This window comes from Battus philenor, unplaced genomic scaffold, assembly GCF_028537555.1.
Source record: "Battus philenor isolate CCGP_79_NKW_IND1 unplaced genomic scaffold, ilBatPhil1.0.hap1 SCAF_20, whole genome shotgun sequence".
Lineage (NCBI taxonomy): Eukaryota > Metazoa > Arthropoda > Insecta > Lepidoptera > Papilionidae > Battus > Battus philenor.
Window position 1 is genome coordinate 1,771,162 of NW_027181683.1, and position 23,977 is coordinate 1,795,138.

A 23,977-nucleotide genomic window follows, 5' to 3' on the forward strand; every position below is an offset into this window, starting at 1 on the left:
TTATAATTACTTATCATATGTTAGCTTTAGGAACGACAGCTGCTTTTTTATATTTATCAGCCTGGGGTAACTTTAAGGGGACAATCTCTAATTTATAAGACAGACTAATAAATCTTTAATTTATTAGTCTGTCTAAAATTATCAGTTATGTTTCAAACTACAAGTTACTTAGCTTTTGTTATATTATAAAAATGTTATTTATCTCCATGACACAAAGTTACATTTACCTTACGAAGCTGTTTACGTCAGAATTTTTTTAAACCAGATGACCGTAGAGCAAGACTTCATGGACTTAAAATGTTTATTACAATATTTGTAATTTTGATTCAATAATTTTTGATACCTAACTAAGTTTTATTAATTGTAATAATTATTAGCCATGTTCAAATAAATTGAAAATAATTATTAAGAACATACAAAAAAAATCATCTTTTCTTTTATTAAGTCGAAGTATGTGAACACCAGATCGAGTGTAATACACTGGCAACACCAATTTCAAATTTTATACGTTGTCCAGTTTTCATTGTTACATTTTACAAAATTAGTTATCGTTAGTTTTAGTAGCAAACATTTTTATATCTGTCGATTAATTTAATAACTAAGATTAAACATGGGTGATAAAACACATAACTCAAGGCTGACGTCGTATAAAAATGCCGGCCATGGTACTACTGTAAGTTTTAATTTTATAACATGTGGTTCAGATTTAGTAGATATATATTTTATATACCAAAAATATAATAACTATAATCATTACATATTAACAATTAACTTAATCACACATAGGTATACTGTATAGTTTATCTACCCTCTTAACTCGAATTTTTATTTATTATTAGTCGTTGATTTTATATTTTTTATAAAAATAAACCAGTCTTCGAAATAATTCTACTTTTTATTGTTAATTCACACAAAGGCGCATTCACGTATCATCTTACTGTGTATCAGCATCCTGATATTACAGATATCCATTGTTCACAATCTTGCCTAAGATCTAAGTCTGCAGTTTACATAAGCTCGCACAGGTTTACAACCCTATCCAGGTCTAAATATGCCCCATAACGTATATTTGTGTTGCCAAGGAAGAGAAATCAAACTGCAGTATTTAGTTCTAAAAGCGGTGTAGAGTAATTCCAGGACTAACATGTCCTACAATGCCACAAGATAAATGCCTATATAGTGTTACACAGAATGCCGTATATCAAAATCTTGAAGGCTACAGTTTTGTGATAGACTATATATCAATTTTGCTAACTCAAATACTTGAATCACCAATTTCAAGTGTAAAAATTAAAGTATATTCCATTTATTTTATCTTTAATTCCTTAATAAATGTATTGGTACAAAAATTGAGAATAATTTCTTCAACCAACATAAAATATGGATACACTTTTTTTCAAACTACCTTTTTGTTTTATTGCAATTAAGTATATATTAGTGAGACCTGAAAGTAATGTTGTTCAATTTAAATCTACTTGATTACATTTTAACAAGTTTTTATTTCTAATCAACAATATTCACCTTTGTTATCAACAACCTTTTGCTATCTAATATACAAATTTTTAATGCCAGAGCAGTTAAAATCATCTATTATTTGTATAAAATATGTCAACAGAAACAATATTACTTTCCAGTTCCCCTAATATATATATTGTTAACAAAAATGCCATAGATATAACAATAAAACCATGAAACTGTTTAGCACATAAAAATAGCCTTCTTTGAGTCTGATCATAATCATAGCTTAAAAAAGGGTTAGTAGGTGAATTAAAAAAATGTACGTAATGTTAGTTCCATTATTTCTCTTAAACATTTACCCAAAGTTACAGTCATTTGAAATTTAAGGCCAAGACATGCTTTGGTTTATAATATATATTAGTTTTAATTATTCAAAAAAAACTTTTTAGACGCATCTACATAGATATCAAAAGCAAAATATTTTAGCCCTAGGCCTACCATATAAGTGTCCCCAATGAATTATCAATAGGATGTGAAGCGGCCTGTATCCAGTACCTCCAGGCTACATTAACAAGGTTGTCTATCCATCAGTACCTAAAGGTCTAGTCTTGTGTCTACAGGCTGGTTTCCGCAACTATGCAGCTAGCTATGCTTATATTGCATTGGGGTTAGCCTTACCCAAGCCAAACCAACTCCCATGAAATTCCAGTAGACCCTTGATGTTGCCAGCAATTTCGGGGAGGTACCTCGGTGACCTGAGATGGATAGCCCTGAAGAGTGCTACCCCAGTTTCTAAGGGATATATATGGACATTTTTTTTATTTTTACCCCTCTCCCAGATAACTGCATACTTACCTTCCTTCTTATTAAAACTTATCTCTGAGTTTATCTCCATCTCTACCTCCTGTAAATCTTTAATTTCAAATACACTTATTATTAATCCCAAGTTTTATGAATCCCTTTATGTAGTAGAATAAAATTTTAGGATTTATAATTGTGGTTTTGCAGTGAATTTCAACAACTTTATTTTAACACAGCATTGGAAAGTTGCTAGTATATAAAGATTTTAATGTTATGCTATCTTTTGTTTACTTTTTATATAAAAGGCCAACAACAAAACAACAATAAGTTCCAACTTTAGTCAATATGTTGATTGTGACAATAAACTTACAATTTCATCATCCATAAATATTGGATGTGTTTTAAATCAAAGTTGTCATTGCTAAATAATTATGGAGGTGGCTTTGATAAGACACTGTTTATATTAACAAAGGAAACTATTTTAGAATTTTCTGCATATTAATGGATATAAATGACGATGAATATTTTCTCCATTAGAATCAGGAAGCAAACTTAACTATGGTGTGTCAACTGTTAAAAATGTGTAAGTTGCTGTGCAGTTATAAATCTGGGTGCACCAAATTGTATTATCATATCCCGTTAGCCCATTCTTTATAGTAAATTGTATTTGATTTAGAACAATGGAAATAGTTATCTTTTATATACACAATTGGTTTTGAGGACTTCATATAAATACCAGTTGCATGTTTATAGTAGTTTGATTTGACAACATAAGACAGTACTACAAATAAGGTTTAAATTTTTCACATTCCTTTGCTTTAAAACCACATGTGGCTCTTTTATTTTTTTCAGCCCTGCCTACTTCCTCTTAAAATGTTTGCGGTAGACTAAAAAAATAATTTAGTAACATAACTTAAAATAAGGTGTAAACTGATTTTTAATTACCCTCAACTATATTTTTGAAAAATGTAAGGACAATGTTTCATTTATTTTTGTTATAGAAAAGATAAAACAAAATTATCTAAGGCAACCAAAGTTCTTCTATGACATCTTAAGCATTCTACCTCACCCTCTTGACTCAGTTGATATTGATATAACAGCCACATGTTAATCTTTATCTGGTCCATTGATAGGAACATAACATAAGAAACTGTTTAAATCAGGGGTGTCAAACTGAAAAGGTAACATGGACCAAATAAAGTTGAAATTTAGTTGGGTCACAAAAAAAATATTAGAATCAAATATTCTTATTTTCACAATAAAAGTTAAGTTTAATTATTGTTGAAATCTTGATACATTACATCCCTTCTCTGATACAGCCCTTCCAATTTCTAAAGAAATTTAATGTGCAGACAAATTAACAATGATGCACAGATTAATAATAAAGTATATCATAATTTGATGCCCTGGTTTAGTTTCTGATTCTCATTTCTACTTTACCTGGGATATATTGACTAGGCTGTAAAAATGTTTATCTTTGGGTCTGCAGGCCGCATGTTTGACACCCCTGGTAGGGAAGATGCTATAGTAGATTGCCGAGGTAAATCTTAATTTTAAATCTTGAAATCTTATTTCTTACAATTGTGGACTCACATGCCTCCTGTATGTGATCTTCTATTACAAATTCCTGAATGGCAACTCATAGGTAGGACACATACTAGCATACATATACTGATCAGCCAACAATGATCATGATTGAAGATCAGTATTTCGCTCACAGGATGATTCTCGTCACTCAACAGTGTACGCTACTGCAACACACATCAATTAAACCTGCGGATATATTTTAATTAATCATCAGTCATATTATATACCTTTAATGCCTTTTTTTCTTCATGTTTAATTTTTTGATATTGTTTTGTGTAGTCAAATTAAAATCTATTAAATTTTACAATTTCAATGTGTTTAATTGAGAACTGATTAGTGTGCTTTTTAAATTTGGACGGTGATTCTCTGGGAGATGCTTTTACAACTCTGTAAGCCTTACAAAGTTCTCTGGTGAAAAGCAATTCTTCGGGAACCTAAGTTACGATTGATTAAACCCTCATCCATTGTACTTCAAGTGGTCAACTTGTTATTCTCATGATATTGGATGTTTATATGACACTTAATATAGCTTACTTGCTAAAGTATATTTGTAAGAAATGTATGTTATCACTTATTTAGTGTGCATTGTGCAAATGTGCATTGATTTATAGCAACAAGTATGTTGCATTTATAACTACAGTAAAAGCTTTTTATGCCGCAAATACTGAAACCGTGAATACGGAATGGTAATATATATGGGATTATATGGAATAGATTCCTAGGTAACAAAATTAAAAAAATGGAAAAAGATGAAAAATTAAGTTAATTTTTAACATTTTTAATTAAAAAAATCCAAAGGCTTAACAGTGGTTTGAAGAATTTTGTGATTTTCTCTTGTTTGACGGTTTTTAAAAGCTCCTTCAATTCAAACTAACACACAGCAGTGACCTTAGCAATTTTTCTCTTAAAAATAACAGTTGATGGAACAGTTATTTTTTAGACGAGTCAATGTTCGTAAAGAAATCGCAAAACTCATTTGCCATTCTTCAACCTTCACTAAAAATTTTCAGATTTAATGACGTTTTTCCAGTCCTTGTTGAATCCTCTTCTTCAATGTGCTGTTAATTTAACATAACTTTTTTTATTAGTCCATTTGACGGCATTTGCAAAGGAGATTGGATACCTATAGGATTTTTTTTTATTATGTATGTACTTATTAGATAAGGAAATATTAGCGAATAAAGGAATAAAGGAATTTGTAGTAAAAACGTGAATGAGAAGCTTCTGTACATGTAAACAATGTATAAATTGAATGTATTAGATATATACATTGTTGGTCTATACATTTAATAATAATTGAAAGTAGTATTTTAGAGTAAAATTATCTTGTAAAATAATATCTACTTTTTTAAACCAGGACCTGCGCCGCAAGAGGGCGGAACTGAGCGTATCTCTGAGGAAACAGGCCCGAGATGAGCAACTCCTGAAGCGCAGAGCGATGTCTCCAGAGGCAACTGATGAAATACAGAAGGATATTGAACTTACTACTAATCCAGAGGAAATTGTGCAAGGTAATTTTGGTTCATAGAGTTTTATGAGCAGTGGTAGTTCAGCGGTAGAGGACTGCAACTTAATATTGTAGGTGGCAGGTTCGATTTCTAGGGCAGGTACCCTACAAGGTAGACCGACGACATAGTTAAGATAGCGAAAAGTCTCTTAATGCGGGCGTGGCAGGTCCTGTCATCTTGGCGACTCTTGGGTTAGGCCTGTGCCTTACAACCCCCTTATCATGTCCTTGGCGACGGATTCGGAGTGATCAGCTGCAAGTAAGGAGTTGAGGCACTAGGTCACCGCCGTTGAAACTACGGTAGTATGCGAAAGCGTTCCCCTAGTTTTAACAAAAGCCGTTTAAGGAGACTGTGGGGTTACAGCCGGTAGGAGTCATAACCCTTGCATTCCCCCCTGCAGCGGAGAGGTATCCTATGCATGTTTTCCTTACAAGTAAAAGAAAGGCCTGTGCCTTACAGTGAGCGTTCATCGACTGATATGATAATAAAGTATATGTTACCTTATCATTGCAGTGAAAAATGGTTAAAAGAAAGGTTGAAAATATATATGGCTGGACAATATATTTGCTTTTAAATAACACTTGCATATGTACTATAAAAGGATATGCTTACGTAGCATCAACGCGCCATGCAACCCGATCTCAATATTCAAGGCATGGGAATGTAAGATACTAATCGCTGATGCAGCGCTACACGATCAGAAGTATTGTTATAAGGAATAGTTATTAAGGAAGACACTCCATCTTTACACTTTGAAGTGGACAGTTAGATTAGTTAGCATATATGTTTAATTTGTAATTTGTTCTTACAATAAATAATTGTAAGAAAATTATTTTTTTTTGGTCCTTCGGCTGAAGTAATAATTCACTTAAATAACAAATATCTTAATAGAGTTGTGGGATTCTAACTAGTGCATATAGGTTTTGGAGGTAAAAACAACACTAAGTTCACAGAAGAAGTATGTGTGTATATTGATCAAACTTAGTCCATATTCATGGAGATTTCTAAAACGTCGTCAGTCAATTAAAAGACTAAAAGTTATTGTAGAGTTCTCTCTTTGGTCCCAAGTAAATATAGAACGCTCTAACGTGGAATTCTCATGTTTAATTAGCTGAAAGTCTTCAATTTTTGATTAATATGTAAAAATAACATGCATTCTCAGGTATTAGTCAATGTAACTGAAAATAAATTTATTTTACAGGTCTCAAAAGCAGCAATCTTCAGGTCCAGATCAAGTGTGCTCGAAGTGCCCGACGCATACTGTCCCAGGAGAAGAACCCACCGATTACAATGATGGTGACTGCGGGAGTTATCAAGCCCCTGGTACAGGCGTTGGATCGGGATGATTGGTAACTATTGCAATTCTTCTATTCCTGGTTTACATATAGTTATATTCCATATAGTTATACCCCTTCATAAATGTCTTTATTTATAAATACCCCTCCACTGACAACTTCTTATCCACCGAGGATTCCTAATACAAATACTTAGATATATTCCTATAACAAACTGTCATTTCATGTACATTAGTAACTACTATATGATATATTATTACTTGTTAAAACTTGACCCGGCGAACTTTGTTTCTTATGGATAATGAATGAGGGCTTCGGATTTTCAAATTTACTCAAAATTATTAAGTTCAAATTTGTTGCACGGCCAGACATTTTGGTGATAAATATTGTATTATAAGCCTATTCTAAATAAGTTAATGAAGTCGGATATGGGCAAGACTGATCATGGTGTCGATCTTTGGGGGAGACCAATGTCATGTAATGGGCATACTATTCTGGAAGAAAGGAAATCCATGTAATAAAAAAATTATATTTCTTCTTATATCCATTGCAATGTTGGTCATATGAAAAATCAGTGGTTCACAGGCTGTTTTGTAATGCATATATATATATATATATATATATATATATATATATAAAAGTAGGAGTAAAATATATACTACAACATATAATAAAAATAGAAAATAAATAACTAGTGCCCAGGCATACATTTAGATGTCACATTCAAAATATAATAAAAATATGTGTGTCTATTTTAAAGTAAATACACTCGGTTTTTGGCGCAGACTTATGGGCCTCAGAAGATAGTACTTCATCACCCAATGATCTTTTAGGTGCTTCCATCGGCTGAAGAAAATAAGATATATTTTCTAGGACTCCTCGTCTGACTTCCTGAAATTTTTTCTATATTCACTTTACCTTTCCTTATTTTTACTATTTATTGTTTTTATCTTCTAAAACAGGAGACTCTCATTTTTTACTTTCACTGATTTATTCTGGATTTTTAAAAATTTACTTTATTTTCAGTCAAGACCTGCAGTTTGAAGCGGCATGGGCTATTACCAACATTGCATCCGGTTCCCATGACCACACTATGTCAGTGGTTGATGTGAGTATATAGTATATCATAAAAATAAGCAAGCGATCGAAGAAACCAAAACTTGAATCAGTATGATCTCCCTGATAATGGCATCTTTCATCTTAAAGATGTGAAGGTTTCTAAACACATCCAGAGTCCTGGGAAGAGCCCACAATAAATTCTCTATAGTAGTTGGAATCACGTTTCTGTCTGTAACTGTGGGCACATTTACCCATTTACCTTAATGTGCAAGATTCAGTCACTTAAATTTCAAGTAAGGTTTATAAAGTTATTAATCCACATGGCAAGTGAATCTTTAAAATATAATAATACAGGGTGATTGGTTATAGGTGTAATAGCATGAAAGGGGTGAATTTATAGCTCACTTGCTGTCACTGTTATGATATGTTTTGTCCAAAGTTTAGAATAATAATTACATTTTGATAATATAGTAAGAAAAAGCTTGTTCAACATCTATTACTACACATTAAAATTAATTGTTTACTATTTTTCTCTGCAGACTTTGGATTTCCAGAAGTTATTGGCCCATTGCCTTCCAATAGAGAACACAATTTAATGTAACACATTTCATGAGTGATCACTTTATACAGAGTGATTGGAAATAAGTGTTAAACTTTATGCTGACAGCTTAACATTCATCGATTTACACCTAAAACCAATCATCCTGTATATAAATTTATTTAAATATTTATATATATGTCTCTTAACATTTTGATTTGTATTTGTACAGGGTGGTGCGATACCTAAGTTGGTGTATCTCCTCGGACGTGGTGGTATAGTTGGGGAGCAGAGTGCGTGGGCCCTGGGCAACATCGCTGGCGATGGTGCTATGACTCGGGATGCAGTCCTCACGGCAGGAGCACTACCAGCTCTGCTACCACTACTCACCCCCACTACAACGACGTCGCAGCTGAGGACTGCGGTTTGGACATACAGTAATTTTTGCAGGTACCTTGTATCACTATGTTTGATAATTTCAATTTTTTTGTTCTCAAAAAATGGCAATGTCACAAAAATATTTTTTTTATTGTAAACATAAAAATCAACTAAACTAAAAGATCACGATCACTCAAAAGAGAGCAAAATTTTGCTGCGAGATCGAATTAAAAAAAGAGAAAACTGTAGAAGAACAAAGGTCACCTACATCACTGAGATGAATTGCTTGTCTGAAGAGCAATGGGTGAGACATGTCACTTATACAACTGACAGACATTGAGGTAGAAAGGTTCTCGAGTAGTTACCACTAGCTGATATAGTAGGCTATCCCCTAAAATAGACTGACGACTTTGTCAAGTTCAGAGGATTTCATTGGATGCGGGCAACAAGACCTCATTGGTCATGGTGATGATCTTTAAGGGACACCTGTACTTTGTAGTGAGCATTTATTACCTGATATGATGATGATTTTACCAATTTTAAATAGTAAAGAATGAGTTCTACACATTTAAAGTTGAATATAAAACTTCTGTCAATCTTCTCTAGTTGAAAAGACTGAATGAGAAAAAAGTCAATGCTATAATTTTAACATATATATATTTTATATAAAATATGTTTATAATGAAAGTAAATATTGATATTCAACTATAAAAATAAATGACTTCTAGACTTAAAACACCTTGTCCCATTTGAGATTGGATATACTCAATTGAATATTTCTCTCTCGTTCAAAGCAATCACTTTTGTATGTCAAGATAAGAAAGAGCCCAATTTGATTGGCTTTGAATAGATCACCTTGTAAGGTCGTCGAAAATCACTGACTGCTTCCAGCTAGTTTTGTTGTAAATCTTTTCAGAGAGACGTATGTCCAACTGTGGGCATCCAATTACTGTTAGACTACTGGTGCAGAACCGGTTCTAATTCCCAAAACTACTGTGGTGACTTAAGAAGGAACCTCAAACCAAGAGTATTTTACACTTTACCCGCAAGTGTTTAAACATCAATTACTTCTCTATAGATATAGCATGCTTCTTCAGTACTCTGATCTGGTGGGGCTAAAATAAAATTAAGAAGCGTCTGAACAAGATAAGGTGTCATCCCTAATCCTAAAATAAAGCTATGAGCGTCATCATTATCATGTCAGCCGGAGACCTTCCACTCCCGACAAAAACCTCCCTCTAGGATTCCCAATGTCTAGATAGTTTGTACACCTTCTGAATGGCCTTCTTATTCTATGCTTGGCTATTTGCAGTCTCCATTCTAAAAAACTAGTAAACAAGAAACTTTAAGCAGAAATTGCAGAAATATATTAACAAAATTAATATTTATTGGTTGTTACAGGAACAAAAATCCACTGGTGAAGTTCGAAATGGTCGCTCCAGCACTTACATACGTGTCGGAACTCCTGACTGTATCGGATCAAGATGTGCTGGGTATGTGATTCTTTATGGCACATGGTAATATACACAAATTTCGACACAATTAACACTTAATTATAGATAAACCTTTTAAATTATTCTTTCTTAGGAAGTGTGATTTTAAGTATATATGCTATGTACATACATATGTATGTTTATATATATGTATATTTTGTACATATAGTCTATAGTCTCGTGTGAAGTTTGTGCTCATAGCCTTGCGGCTTTTACAGCTTCATCGGAAATGAGTTCACGGAACGGAGGGGTCCGTGAACTATACTTTTTTGTACATGTTAACTACCCATTATTTATACTTCTACTGTTTCCATACTATGGTTGTCTGAAAGTGATTACCTTGTGTGATAAGACTGCCCATTGTAATTTTTTCTATCTTATTATGAAACTATTTATATCTCAGCTCTAGGATGTTGAACTGATGAACTGATGAACTGTTGGACATATGCCTCCGCAATAGATTGTTTCATATAATATCCAGCTAATTTAACTGACCCCATTATGTTCTGGCTCTTGCTTTTCATCTGCACAGTCCACTTATCAAAGATTTTTTTTTCAGCGGACGCGTGCTGGGCCCTGTCGTACCTGACCGATGGGCCCAATGAACGAATTGAAGCCGTGCAGATCACCCCCCAGCTGCTGAAACGGCTGACTAAGCTGCTTGACCACAAATCTCCGGCAGTTAAGACACCAGCACTGCGAGCTATCGGCAATATGCTTACTGGATCTGATGAACAGGTACAATGGAATATCAAAGACATTTTTACCCTACAAGCATGCATGTCCATTGAACCATGTCACTCCAAGGAGCTCAATTGACTTCTAATCAAGAGAAATAATAGTATATAACTCAAGCTAAGTTCAAGCTTCGCTACCTAAAAATAGTTTTGCAATCTGCAAATACGACTTGATTAAAATTTAAGACAATTGGCGTTTGAGTACCTGCTACTTGTTTTGTTTATTTTATATTGGTATTGGACAGTGAAACATCAACTGAGGCAATCTTTATTGATAAATTTGTTGTAGGTAAAAGTATAACAACCTGCAAGTTTTAAAGTGCTCCTTCTGGAAGGTTCAAATCGTCTTTGGAGATATGTGTAGCATACACTAGATCAGAGTTCCCCAAACTTTTTATTGTCGTAGATCCCTTGCAATGTTTTTCCGTGTTTGGTAGACTCCCTACTTACCTGATATTGATCTCTTGTAAATTTCTAGCTGTAGTAAAGTTTAATGTTAAAAACTTAAAGTAATAACACATGTTAATTTATACATTTATTTATTGAATTTAACTTATTTTTAATTTCACAAGTTCAAAATGTATTGCAACCAAAAAGCGAATACCAACATCCTACAACTTACACACTTTTATAAACATATATAATATTTTTTTTACTCCATAGGTACTTTTATAAATAATGTAAATGTTTTGATATTATAAGATAGTATGATGTAAGTAAATAGGTACTATCAGTGTATGTGTTGAGATGCACTATTGTGGACTCCCATTTTCATGTCATGGACCCCCCAATTTTTTTTTCGCTGTAGTAGACCCCTTGCAGGTTGTCATAGACTCCTAGGGGTCGATATAGACCACTTTGGGAATCACTGCACTAGATTCACAGATAAAAACAAAATTTTGTTTTAATAGTGATATCGCTTCTCCCGTACATTCCAGAGCAAAACAATGATCCGAGTAATAACCTGATGTTCAAGCATATCAAGTATGGTCACCTTGATCGCCTTGATGAAATTTACTACATACTAGACAGAAGTCGCACATTTCAATTTACATCACTAGACTAGGAGTCTTGAAGATGCTTAATTTAGACCTCTTTACAGTAACTAAGCATGGGGAGGTTCTTTGGAGGCCTTGGCATGTGCCGTTACATTAAATTTTACACGGGTTATTTAACTTCTCTAAACTCCTTTCTCCATCAAACCACGTCACACATTTTGCCACCGCCCTTCAATGCCTATCCTGAATGTAATGGATAATCATTCCAAATTTTAGATTTTTTAATAATAATGAAATTAAAATAATGATGCAACATACGATATAGTGTTTACACTATATATTGCATGCCAACTATGGCTATACTTTTATCTTAAATTTTTACTGTTAGTTCAAATTTAATTCCGGAGTTGAATTCAGATGCCCTCAGTGATGTGTTAAAATTGTATTCTTTGTATACGTGTGAATATACATTCGCGATGCAACCTCTGATGCTACATTTTCCTCACCTTTAAAAACTGACACATGCTCAAGTGGTAATTAGCTTCCACCCACTAAACACATATATTGGTGACTCCAAAAAGATACCTACAATATCAATACTCGGCATTGAAGTATTTTAATGGGTGATTGTCAATCTTTCTCAGATCCTTCCATTATCCCATGTCACCTCTTGTCTCACTGTGCCTCCCTTCACTTCCCTGTTAGAGCAGCCGTATTTTATGGAAAGATAGAGGCTGTGAGGAAGCAAGCATAGACAGTTTTAAGCTCGGATTATTGACATGTGTAAATATTATGACACTCTTTCTTACAGACGGACCGCTGCCTCGACGCCGGTTGCCTAGATTACCTCGCAACCCTGCTGCGCTGTGGAAAGTTCTCTCTGGTGAAGGAAGCCGCGTGGGCGGTAAGCAACGTGCTGGCCGGCACCCAGCCGCAAATCCAGCGCGCCGTGGACATGGGCATCCTCGCACACCTGCTCCAGGTCTTGTCCTGCGAGGATATCAAGTGAGTCAATTTATGATTAGCAAATTTGCGCATCACATTTCCAATTGACTTACTTATTGGAGGTGTTTTTTAACCTCTACCACCATTTCTAAATAATAGTAATATTATGTAATTTAAAGATTTATTCATGTATATGTATATATATATATATAGGTAGTAAATAAAGTAAATATATATATAAATAGGTATAAAAGCTCATATACAAAAAGCTTAAAAGTTTTAATAGAATGTACTCATACATTAATTGATAGCAAATGCATTCATCCTTTTGAAGCATTTATACCTATGACCTATCATCCTATATATGAACACGCATTTAATGTTATTTATACAAGTAGTCAATTACAATATAGACAATGTTAACTTAGTTCATAGTTTCTTATTTAAAAAAAAATGTCACCAGATGCCAAAAGGAGGCGGCGTGGGCGATCACTAATTTGCTGCTGGGTGGCACACCGTCCCAGCTAGACGCGCTGATGAGCCTTGGCTTCTTGGAGCCCTACTGCGCTTTACTGGGCTCTCCCGACCAGAGAGCCATCACCGTTGTGTTAGATGGAATCAATAATCTCATGCAGGTAAATTTGCATATGTGAGAGTGATCCCCTTTGAGCCTAAGTTCGAACCCTGGTTAAAAACCTCTTCCTTCGGATCCAAAGGAAAGAATTGAAGCAATCATCATCTGATATCCTTCAAGCTGTTAACTTGTTCTCAGATAGGATGTCCGATGTTTACACAATGCTACAGACAGCTTACTCACTAAAGAAAAGCAGAAGAATTCCAGGTTACTTCGGTAACGACAATGTGGACATAAAAATATTTTTGAAAACTTTTCATAAAAACAGACAGTATATCCCTATGGGAAACATTTGTAAAAATTAAGGCACATTCACATTATGACATTACTTTTGCGCCTCTTTTTACTTCTTATTATTATTACTAATACACATGTTCTCGAAATAAGTCTAGTATGGAAGCGTCTTTGTCATATCCAATATGTTATGATTTTTTATTTAGTTGATTTCATTTATAATATTACAAGGACCTTAAAAACTAGTTATAACAAAATATCAACTCAAAATAATGTCTAATTCATTTTGAATTAGATTCACATTTATTCATAAAATTCTGCATAATATTATTAAACTGCCATTTATTACATTTAAAACACATAATGAAAATAAATGGACAAATATTATATATTGTTCAATAAATGAGTTTATGATAAGAATCCTTGGCAATGATGGTTTTATTACTGTCACTGCTGCCCGAAAAGTATTTGAAAATTCCATGGGTTTGATGTGGCAGTACAGTGTGCTTAGTCCAAAACATCTTTAAAAGTAGTGAAGCTTGAGGGTCCCTGAGGAAGCCTGGGCTCAGGCGGCTGTTTATTACTATTTTACCAAATTAGGAGACCATCGAGCTCTTAGATGGCTTTGGTAAATGTTCCATGAAATGCCCAGGCTCAAGGGTCATTTCTCGATAATACCTGCATAGCATCCCAACAAAGTTGTTACTTCCTGGCAAATATAAATACTACTGCTTTGCAAAGGGTTACTACTGGGAGTAGTGGCTGAAGATACACCAGCAACGCTTCTACCTAATATGATCAGGGGTTGGCTGTCTCCGTTGATATAATATCAGACTTCATTTCCTATTAGACCAGTAGGTTATCAAATGTGACAATAATTTTGTTTGTTAAGCTATATCTTACATAAAGTGTATATATTAGGGTAACTGGAAAATAGTGACGTTATCTCAAGTTAAATTCACACGACTGTATTTTTAAGAAATTTTTATTCCTAATAAACAATATATTCACCAAACTTTTGCCATCTAGTATACAAAATCAATGCCGGAGCGGTAACAAATCAATCACTTTTTCTGTAAAAATGTCGATACAAACAACATTACTTCCCGGTCCCCCTAATACATAAATCTTAAATGTTAAACGTTTTTTTTTAAAAGATGTGTTATAGTAGTCTTTCTTCTTGCTTCTTTTCTACAACTACAACATCTTGTGAAACAGCATAGAGTCAATGATAGTTATACATAAAAGTTCAATTTGGTGTTAATAAATAAATCCCATAACTATTAAAATTATAAAGTACATGAGATCATATATTATTGATAATGTTGGTTAATTTCTAGCTATAAGAAATAATTTTGTTCTTGTCTGATAGGCTGCTGCGAAGTATGGCCAATTGGAACCAATGTGCATCAAACTGGAGGAGATTGGTGCCCTGGACCGCATCGAAGTGTTGCAGGAACATGAAAATGAACAGGTATGGCCCACGCTAGCCCAATTATTAAAACAGTTAGAGATTTGAATCAACAGTTGATCCTCATAGTTAACTTTGATTTAAGGATAAAGCAATTATTAATACTCGGCATTTAATTTGGCATGCCGAGTGTCCTTTGTGATTGTCAAATTTCTCTGAATGGAGTAACAGCTGGATGGAGCAAATTTAGCTTTTCAGAGTTGCTTCTCCCTTATAGATTTAAAGCAAACATATGGGTATTAGAAAACACAGAATTTGTTAAAACAGATTCATCATCATCTTCACTCTTCTCCAAGCCACTGTCAATTCTTGTTACATTCAGTCTCTTAGAAGTAACTATGTAATTGTCACTTTCATTGTTCATATTTTTATTGTGTACTTCAATTTCAATCTAATTCAATTCTAATTCATCATCACTACTCTCATTATCTTCACAATCATTTCTAAACTCATCCATTTTTGGTAATTACACTGTTTAAATTTAAATTTTGAACACAAAATTTGTGATATACACAGTTTTTTAATTTTGAAATACAGATGACATACAGAGTGGCTAACTTTCTATTGATTTCAACTCTACTGATCCAGAAATCTTTTATTACTTCTTAATGACTTCTTTCCGCCTAACTGCACCCGACTGGCGAGGCATCGACCGCTAAGGGTTTGGCACATCTGGCCAACGCGGACGCAGCCAGGATTTCCACGCACTAGTGGGACAGATGATCCTGTTATGGTTGTATGAGGACACTGGATGCATGCCACTTCTGTCTCCTCTTCTTTGAATCTAATGGGAGTAGCTCATGTCCAGTGGTAGACATCCAATGACTGAAATAATCATGAAGATTGAAATTTAAAATTTATTTAATAAGAACTTATAGAGAACAAAACATATTTTAATAGCCTAAAATTATTCTACAGATATATAAGAAATGTCTCCACCTGCTCGACGCATATTTTGCGGATCAAGATGACTTAGCTCAGCCAGAGGAGACTCCAGATCAGTTCCAGTTTGGTACCGGGCAGGACACTCCGAACATTAACTTCTAAGCAATTTAGATTTAAGTATAAGTAATAAATGTCATAATTAGCCATAGTTTTATGAAACAAATCAACAGGACTGAATTTGTAACATTAAGTAAGAAATATCAGTGAAATAATAGAATAGGCTAATTTTTGAAACATGATTGAAATTTAATAATTCAATTGATTATGTTTTTTTAAATAGTTATGTCTAACAAAATAGCATAATATTCATGTTTAGTTATAAATTTTGATCTATTTTGATCTAGTAATTATTTCGAACCAATTCTTTAATAATACTTCCAAAATGTGATAATTTGTTGATATCTACTGTTTAATAATGAATCTTTTAATTTGTGTATGACTTTATTTATTACAACATTTTCAGAATGATCCTAGATTAGTTGGACTACCAGAGATAGATGTTGTAGGCATTCTCTTATTCCACTCACTGATCTAACCATAGGGAGGGTTATAGTCTAGATCAGGGGTGTGCAACCTTTTTAATCAACGGGTCAATTTAATTTTTTTTGGCGTGTCGCACATATTTTTACACATTATTAATTATTAAAACTTTATTTATAATAAATATTAAAATTAATAAATATCATCTTTAAATTTAAAAGAACAAAACAATTTAAATATTTAATGAAAAATTAGTCACTATTTTTTCGATACAGGTGATTTATACTTAGTCTGGCCATAAATACTGTTACTATTCAAAAAAAGAAAATATTACGTTTGAATTTGGAATCTGTCATTTTTATATGATTGCTTGATGTGTTTTCTTATTTTCGCGCCATTATATTGTTAAATATTTTGTTATATTAAAATGGAGTGGGGTGATAAAGAGAACCGAATCGCTGTGATTGCCTTACATAAAGTAGGTATGGAGAAAAGTGCAATTTTTAAAACCCTCCACCCGCTTGGTATTAGTCAAATGTTTGTTTACCGGGCTATTGATAGGTACAATGATACCTCCTCTGTTTGTGACAGAAAAAGATCTGGCCGTCCACGTACCGTTCGTGTGAAAAAGGTGATTAAAGCAGTTAGGGAAAGAATTCGAAGAAATCCTGTCCGTAAGCAAAAGATTTTATCTCGGGAGATGAAGATAGCTCCTAGAACCATGTCGCGTATATTAAAAGATGACTTAGGACTTGCAGCCTATAAGAGACGTACTGGTCACTTCTTAACTGATAATTTAAAGAAGAATAGGGTGGTAAAATCCAAACAACTACTTAAGCGGTACGCAAAGGGAGGTCACAAAAAAATTTTGTTTACGGATGAGAAAATTTTTACAATTGAGCAGTATTTTAATAAACAAAATGACCGTATTTATGCTGGAAGCTCTAAAGAAGCTTCGCAATTAGTAAACAGAGTACAACGTGGGCATTATCCCACTTCAGTGATGGTTTGGTGGGGTGTTAGCTATGAAGGGGTGACTGAGCCATATTTTTGTGAAAAAGGTATTAAAACGTCGGCACAAGTTTATCAAAATACCATTCTTGAGACGGCCTTTAACTAACACCATGTTCAATAACAAAGAATGGTGCTTTCAACAAGACTCGGCACCGGGTCATAGAGCTCGATCCACCCAATCTTGGTTGAAAACTAACGTTCCGGACTTTATCAGCACTGAAAACTGGCCGTCGTCAAGTCCTGACCTAAATCCATTGGATTATGATTTATGGTCAGTTTTAGAGAGTAAGGCTTGCTCTAAACGCCATGATAATTTGGAGTCCCTAAAACGATCCATTCGGTTGGCAGTGAAGAATTTTCCTCTAGAAAGAGTTCGTGCTGCTATTGATAACTGGCCTCAACGTTTAAAAGACTGTATTGCAGCCAATGGAGACCACTTCGAATAAACATTGTATATTTTTAATAGTTATATATTGATGTATTAAACTAACTCACTATGAAAGGAATAAATGTTACGTATAAAAAAAAAATCGTGCTTTTCTTTATAACAATATTTATGGCAAGACTAAGTATAAGCCGAAATTGATAAGGTAGCTACACGTAGGCTTTCTAATGGTACACTCAGTCTTAATAGATGACTATTTTTGATTGTTTCGGTTTGGTACGTACTGCAATTTTCCTTAATTTTATAACAATACACCAATACCTCACTGCGTCGTGGTTAAGTTCCAAAAAACAACTCTAATTAAATCATAATTTTCTATAACAAACTATGTTAAGATAAAAGGTTCCAAGGCTAAGAAAAATTAAGTTTAAAAAGGATAATTTAACAAAGTAAACATTTAAAAATTAAAAGAATAAAATTTAAATAATCACTGTCTAAAGAGTCAAAAAATTTGGTGCAATGTTGCCTGAACAGCTTTTTTTTTTCAACGTAAAAGAAATTAAAAAAAATACGTAATTGAAACTGATCTCCAAAATGTAGTGATAAATAATGAAAGTATTAAAATTGCGTTGCTATTTAGTTCGAAAGGGGATTCCCGAGTTTTGATCGTATGGAATAATTGGAAACAAGTGCTGCCAACATTTAGAAAAGAAAGAAAATTAAAAACGAACCGACGCACTGAGTATTAGTATTATACAGCGACGAAATTATGAAAAACTAAAACAACGCAAAGCGATGTATTTGTATATACATTCGCAGAAAATTGGTAAAATAAATTCGATTTTAGAAATATTAGCGAAAGCGGAAAGTAATGTCGTTTCTGTCGACTTATTTTACAGAAACACCGATTGATTTGTTACCGCTCCGGCATTGATTTGCATGCTAGATGGCAAAAGGTTATCGATAACGAAGGTGAATATATTGTTGATTAGAAATAAAAACTTGTTAAAAATGTAGTCGTGTGAATTTAACTTAAGAAATCGATATAACTTTCCGGTGCGTCTAATACTTGTGCTCATGCCTGCTAAAGATTTGTATACGAATTAGGAAGGAGAAGCTTAGTAGACTAAGAAAAGCAAAAAATTTTGCGGATTGGTAAGTAAAGTGGCAGGCCACACAGCGGGCATAAATGATGGCAGCTAGGACCCTTAAACTCCTGGCGTAGAGACCAAGGATTAGCAAATGCAGTGTCAATAGATCAACTACAAAGAAGACGCTGAGTGCATGGCAATTCCAACTGGTCCTAATGAAAATCTTACGGAAAGGCCTATATCCAGTGGATATCCCTCTGCTGTAGTAATCAGAGATAACATGTTTTAGTTTCATCTAGTTTAAGGTAGAGAGGTGAAAGCGCTTAGGCTAGTCTTTTTTATGATAATAGACACTATCTCGCAACACTAAATGTGAATGGGGTAAAATATTTAATGGCAACACTAACGCACAGTGGAGACACTGCTTAAGAAGAAAGGAAGAGTCTGTCCTTCTATGAGCATTATTTCACCGGTTTTATAATTTACCTAAATGTCATCGCACTTGACCCACTGGCCGCATTCACAAAAATACTGATGCAGCCTTTTGTAGTCTGTTTTGGTTACTTTTTATACTTTTCATACCAATAATAATAAATATAATAGGTAACTACAACTAGCAACATCTCATATCAAATGTGTAAACTAATATTTTCTATGTACTTGTAAAATGTTGTTCATATGTAGTTCATGGACCCTTCCGCTCCGTGAACTCTTGTTCGATGAAGCTGTAAAAACCTTAGGGCCAACAGCACTAACTTCTCGCGATACAATACAATGTTATTCATTCGGAAAGAAATTAAATTAAATTGTAAATTAAAATATTGAAATAAGTGAATTAAAAGATTAAACTGTGATAAACAGATATAAAGGAATGTAAAGGTGTTAAAAAACGACGGATGGATAAATGGTAAATAGAACGGAAGAAAAATAAAATTGTGGAGTGAATGAACAGAAATATAGATCCTGTGATGAATGAAGGAGTATGATTATAAAAAAGAGCGTGAAAATTTTAAGAAAGAAATAAAACGACCCTGTCTCACCAATAGATGGAAGATATAGGCCCCACAAAAAGGTCATTTAAAAAAAATGTAATTCATTCATCTGTCAAGGGTTATTTTATTGTAGGTTATGTGCCCAGCACGCTTCTTCTACGCTCAGATTAGTAATATATAAATAGAAAGGCTTTTGTCTCAACAGGTTTAAACATTACAATTTATATTTTTGTTAGCGATAAATCACTAAAAATTCACTTTAAATGGTAGAAATGATTTTAATTATAAAAATAAATTAGTCATTCAAATAATCACTTCAGGATTTGAATTTGCGTTCGGTCATCGGCTCCTTGAGTCTAAATTTGAACTTCGAATTCCTAGAAATAGAACAGTCAATATTTATGTCTTATTCGAATGATAAATTTTTAAAGATTTTTATTACATTCTGTGTTTGTTGTCCAATGATTTATTATTTTGTATTTGATTTATTAAATAAATATTAACAATAAAAATTAGGTGTAAAAGATTATTGAATGATATATAGAATGATAGCTCGGTCCTTAACAACTTTTTTTTGAACCGGATTGTCACTGCTACCCAAATGGCATTTGCAGATTCCTTGGGTTTAAGATGTCAGGGCGAGTCCAAGACCGGGCCGCTAGATACAACTATTTAAGCGGATTCAGAGGTCACGGACCTCTTAAATCGCTTCAGTGAACTCCACGATGCAAATTAATTATTTACTAGTATAGTACACGGCAATTGATTTGGCACATCAGGAAGATGAAAAATAGCATAAATGGTGAAATTGCCATTTAAAACTCCTGGGGAGGCATGTGAATTACTTTTCTTAGGATAGTAGGATTGTTGTTGTTAACTAAGCGTCTGTTTATCAAAAGCTGGAATATTACTTGGCGCAGCCCGTACCATTTTGAAGAATCTTTGGTGTCTCAAAGGCGTCAAGTCTCGATTGGTCGATGTCATACTGTATTGGTTCTTCAGAACTTTTTCGCTAAAGACTCGACTCATATCTTTCCGCAACCTTGTTATTCACCTGATCTGGCTCCGCGTGACTTCTGCGAGGTCGCTGTTTAGACACGATTGAAAGAGATTAAAACCAAATTGAAGAAGGACTGTTTCGAGGACTGGATAAAGTGTAGGCAAGAGTGCGTTTTATCAGACGGAGATGAAATTGATTTGGAAGAAAAAATAAAGAATTTATATTCTAGAAACAAATTCACTTTACGTTTTGATCACAGTATTACATACGTGATCAATATAAATGATGCTAAGTGGAAAATAATATTTATAAAAAAAAATAACATGTAGGGAATATTTACTCTACTTCACGAGGCTGTTCTATGAGACAAGATACCGCAAAGTCTTAACTTTTCTGGCGGAGATACTTCAATATTATCCTCCCAATCATCATCTAACGCCTTGGGATCCACGTCGGGAATTTTTGCGCTTTTGTTGACTGAAAACAATGTTTATAACATATGAACAAGTCGAAAACTAAATTAGACTTCCAAGGAAGGTTTATTTTCATTTAAATGCTTACTAGATAATTCCATAAAAACCTGGAATTTCCAATCGATTGTTTCGTCTGGACTGTTGCAAACTTGTTTTGGCATTTACAAATTTCGTATAGAAGGCATTTAGCATAAAATTCTGCGGAACTTAGTTTAAGGACACTCTCGGGAACTCATGATTTTCCTTACTGGATTGGAACTATGATGCAATTAAAATTAAAGACTTTTTCACATTAGGACGAAATGACATTTATTCCCATTAAAACGTCAAATTTTAATGTTTTAACCTGATTCCGTGGAATCGAAAGGATTTATTAGTACTGCATTGGAAAAAAGCATCTTTGTGGTTATGCACATTCTCTTGGGTTCTTCATGGTTGCAATTGCATGATTTTACATTACTACCACTTTAGAAAGAATTAGCCCTGGGAGAAGTGGCGCAAGATACTTTTAACAACACTTATCGATGTAAATTTTAAAATATTACTCATCTAAAAGGATGTAACAACGAAGAGAATAATAAATTTGCATTTAACTGTATACACGCTTGTGTATAGGATAATTATTTAAGCTTAAACTAATTTTTTAATAAATTCCGGTGACAAGAACGTATACTTGCAATAAAAAATACAGATTGTCTTACTCTCTGCTATATATTCATTTTCTTCTTTATCGTCTAAAATGCTTAGGTCTATTTTATCAGACATTACTATTTTACATGTTTTAAAATAACTTATTTGACTGAAATATTTACAATTTTTTTAGGTTATAAAATCAAACGTCACAACTATTTTTTTTAATTCTTGCAATAAGTTAAAGATATCGGTAACCATAAATCAGTAACGTAAATAAGCTTTGAGTTTGTTACCTTCCATTGTATATATAAACAAATATTATAATAAATAAATAATTGTTTATCAATTTTTTTCTCATATAGTAATTTGTTGATAGAATTCTTGCTCAGAGGGTTAAACTTGTATATTGAATATATTGTATTATTTTGTAGTCTATATGTATGTCTTGTAGTTATAATTAAATCAAAGATTCCAATAAAATACCAGACTTGAACAGTTTTAAAACCTGTTATAATTATTGTCCACCTACTATATACTCTGCTAAAATTTTAAGATATTTTTTTCCTCAATCCTTAAAAGTCATCTATTTATTTGCTTCTTTAATAATGTGTATGAAAAGTGCATATGAAGGCAGGATTATTAAACCTGGGCACCTTTTATAGCCTTTTATTTGGACCTTTACTGTAATTGTAGAATTTTGTATCTTGGGTTAGACACCCACATAATTCCAGCAATTTGTCCAATAATACACTGTTAATGATCAATAATTAATTATTTTGTTCCAGTTTCCTTATACGGTGTAACCATTTCAATCTTTTTGCATTGCTCAATTTGTGTATTGACTCTGATAGTGTGGATTTTCAAGCCTCTTTTACATCATTTGTTGATAGGCTGTGTCAATGTATATATTTGGCAACCATAAGTTTAATTAACTGGTAACTTGCAGATTTTAAACAATTCGGCTTTAATGTTTTGAAGTTTTTATGATTTTCATCACCTTAGGGAGATCTCCTAAAGATTAAGTAAGTTCCTCTGGGAGGCATCAAATGGATAAAAATAAAAAGATTAATACAAATCAAAGATATTTATTAGAAAATTGGTATATGGATGTTTTCTGGAGGTTAATGGAAAATTAGTTTTCTTCCTTCATTTTTGTGTTTTATGTATATTACTATTTTATTATTATTATATTTAAATTTATCCTAAAATATAACGAGATTTACGATTTATTCTTGTCCTTTAGCTTTTCCAATTGTTGCCTGAAAAAATAAATGAAATGTTTTAAAAAGATTGGTAACTAGTAATGCATTCTTAATATTACATATACAATATACAACTTATCTTACTTTAACAAAAATATACAATTTATCTTACTGTTAAGCTATTGAGGATTTAGAAATAAACTTAAATGCTCATTGGGCATAATGAATTTTGGATTAAAATTAAAATTTTATTTTTCACCAGTTTGCCAGGACGAAACAATAACAGAAAAGACATAATTTATCCCAATGTTTAATGATAACGATATAAGAATGTTATACATTTGTTATTTTGTGTGGCATTGACAGCATTTATTGTCTTTAGAGTTGCGAAAGTCAAGCTATTTGATGAGTTTCTCAGACAATGGTAGTAAATACATAAACCATGCAAACCAAAATTGGCATTTTTGTCAATTAATAAAGATACTGAAAGAATAAACTAAATAATTAATTTGATAATTCATATAAAAGTGCATGTGAAAACATCTTTTATTACATTATAACTTTTATTTCACCCTGTTATTATCTATCCTTTTAACTTATATAGTTTCAAGAGTGCTACTAACTTT

The 23,977-nt window shown here is 33.1% G+C and overlaps 1 protein-coding gene across 1 annotated transcript; it reads left to right on the top strand.

Annotated features, from left to right (window-relative positions):
* Positions 1-495: 495 nt before the first annotated feature.
* Positions 496-16,515, top strand: LOC137922743 (importin subunit alpha-1-like). The gene is made up of 11 exons (XM_068765793.1): positions 496-673; positions 5,204-5,357; positions 6,556-6,703; positions 7,676-7,757; positions 8,479-8,696; positions 10,026-10,117; positions 10,677-10,855; positions 12,664-12,857; positions 13,261-13,432; positions 15,038-15,139; positions 16,055-16,515. The coding sequence occupies exons 1-11, from the start codon at positions 611-613 to the stop codon at positions 16,181-16,183; spliced, it is 1,533 nt and encodes a 510-aa protein (XP_068621894.1). The 5' UTR covers positions 496-610; the 3' UTR covers positions 16,184-16,515.
* The last annotated feature ends 7,462 nt before the right edge of the window (positions 16,516-23,977 follow it).

What these genes read in the sequence shown, in the direction of transcription:
- LOC137922743 (XM_068765793.1), top strand. Translation starts at nt 611, where the DNA reads ATGGGTGATAAAACACATAACTCAAGGCTGACGTCGTATAAAAATGCC. An exon ending in TCCAGAGGAAATTGTGCAAG is followed by an intron (nt 5,358 to 6,555) that starts GTAATTTTGGTT and finishes TTTATTTTACAG; the next exon opens with GTCTCAAAAGCAGCAATCTT. An exon ending in ACACTATGTCAGTGGTTGAT is followed by an intron (nt 7,758 to 8,478) that starts GTGAGTATATAG and finishes GTATTTGTACAG; the next exon opens with GGTGGTGCGATACCTAAGTT.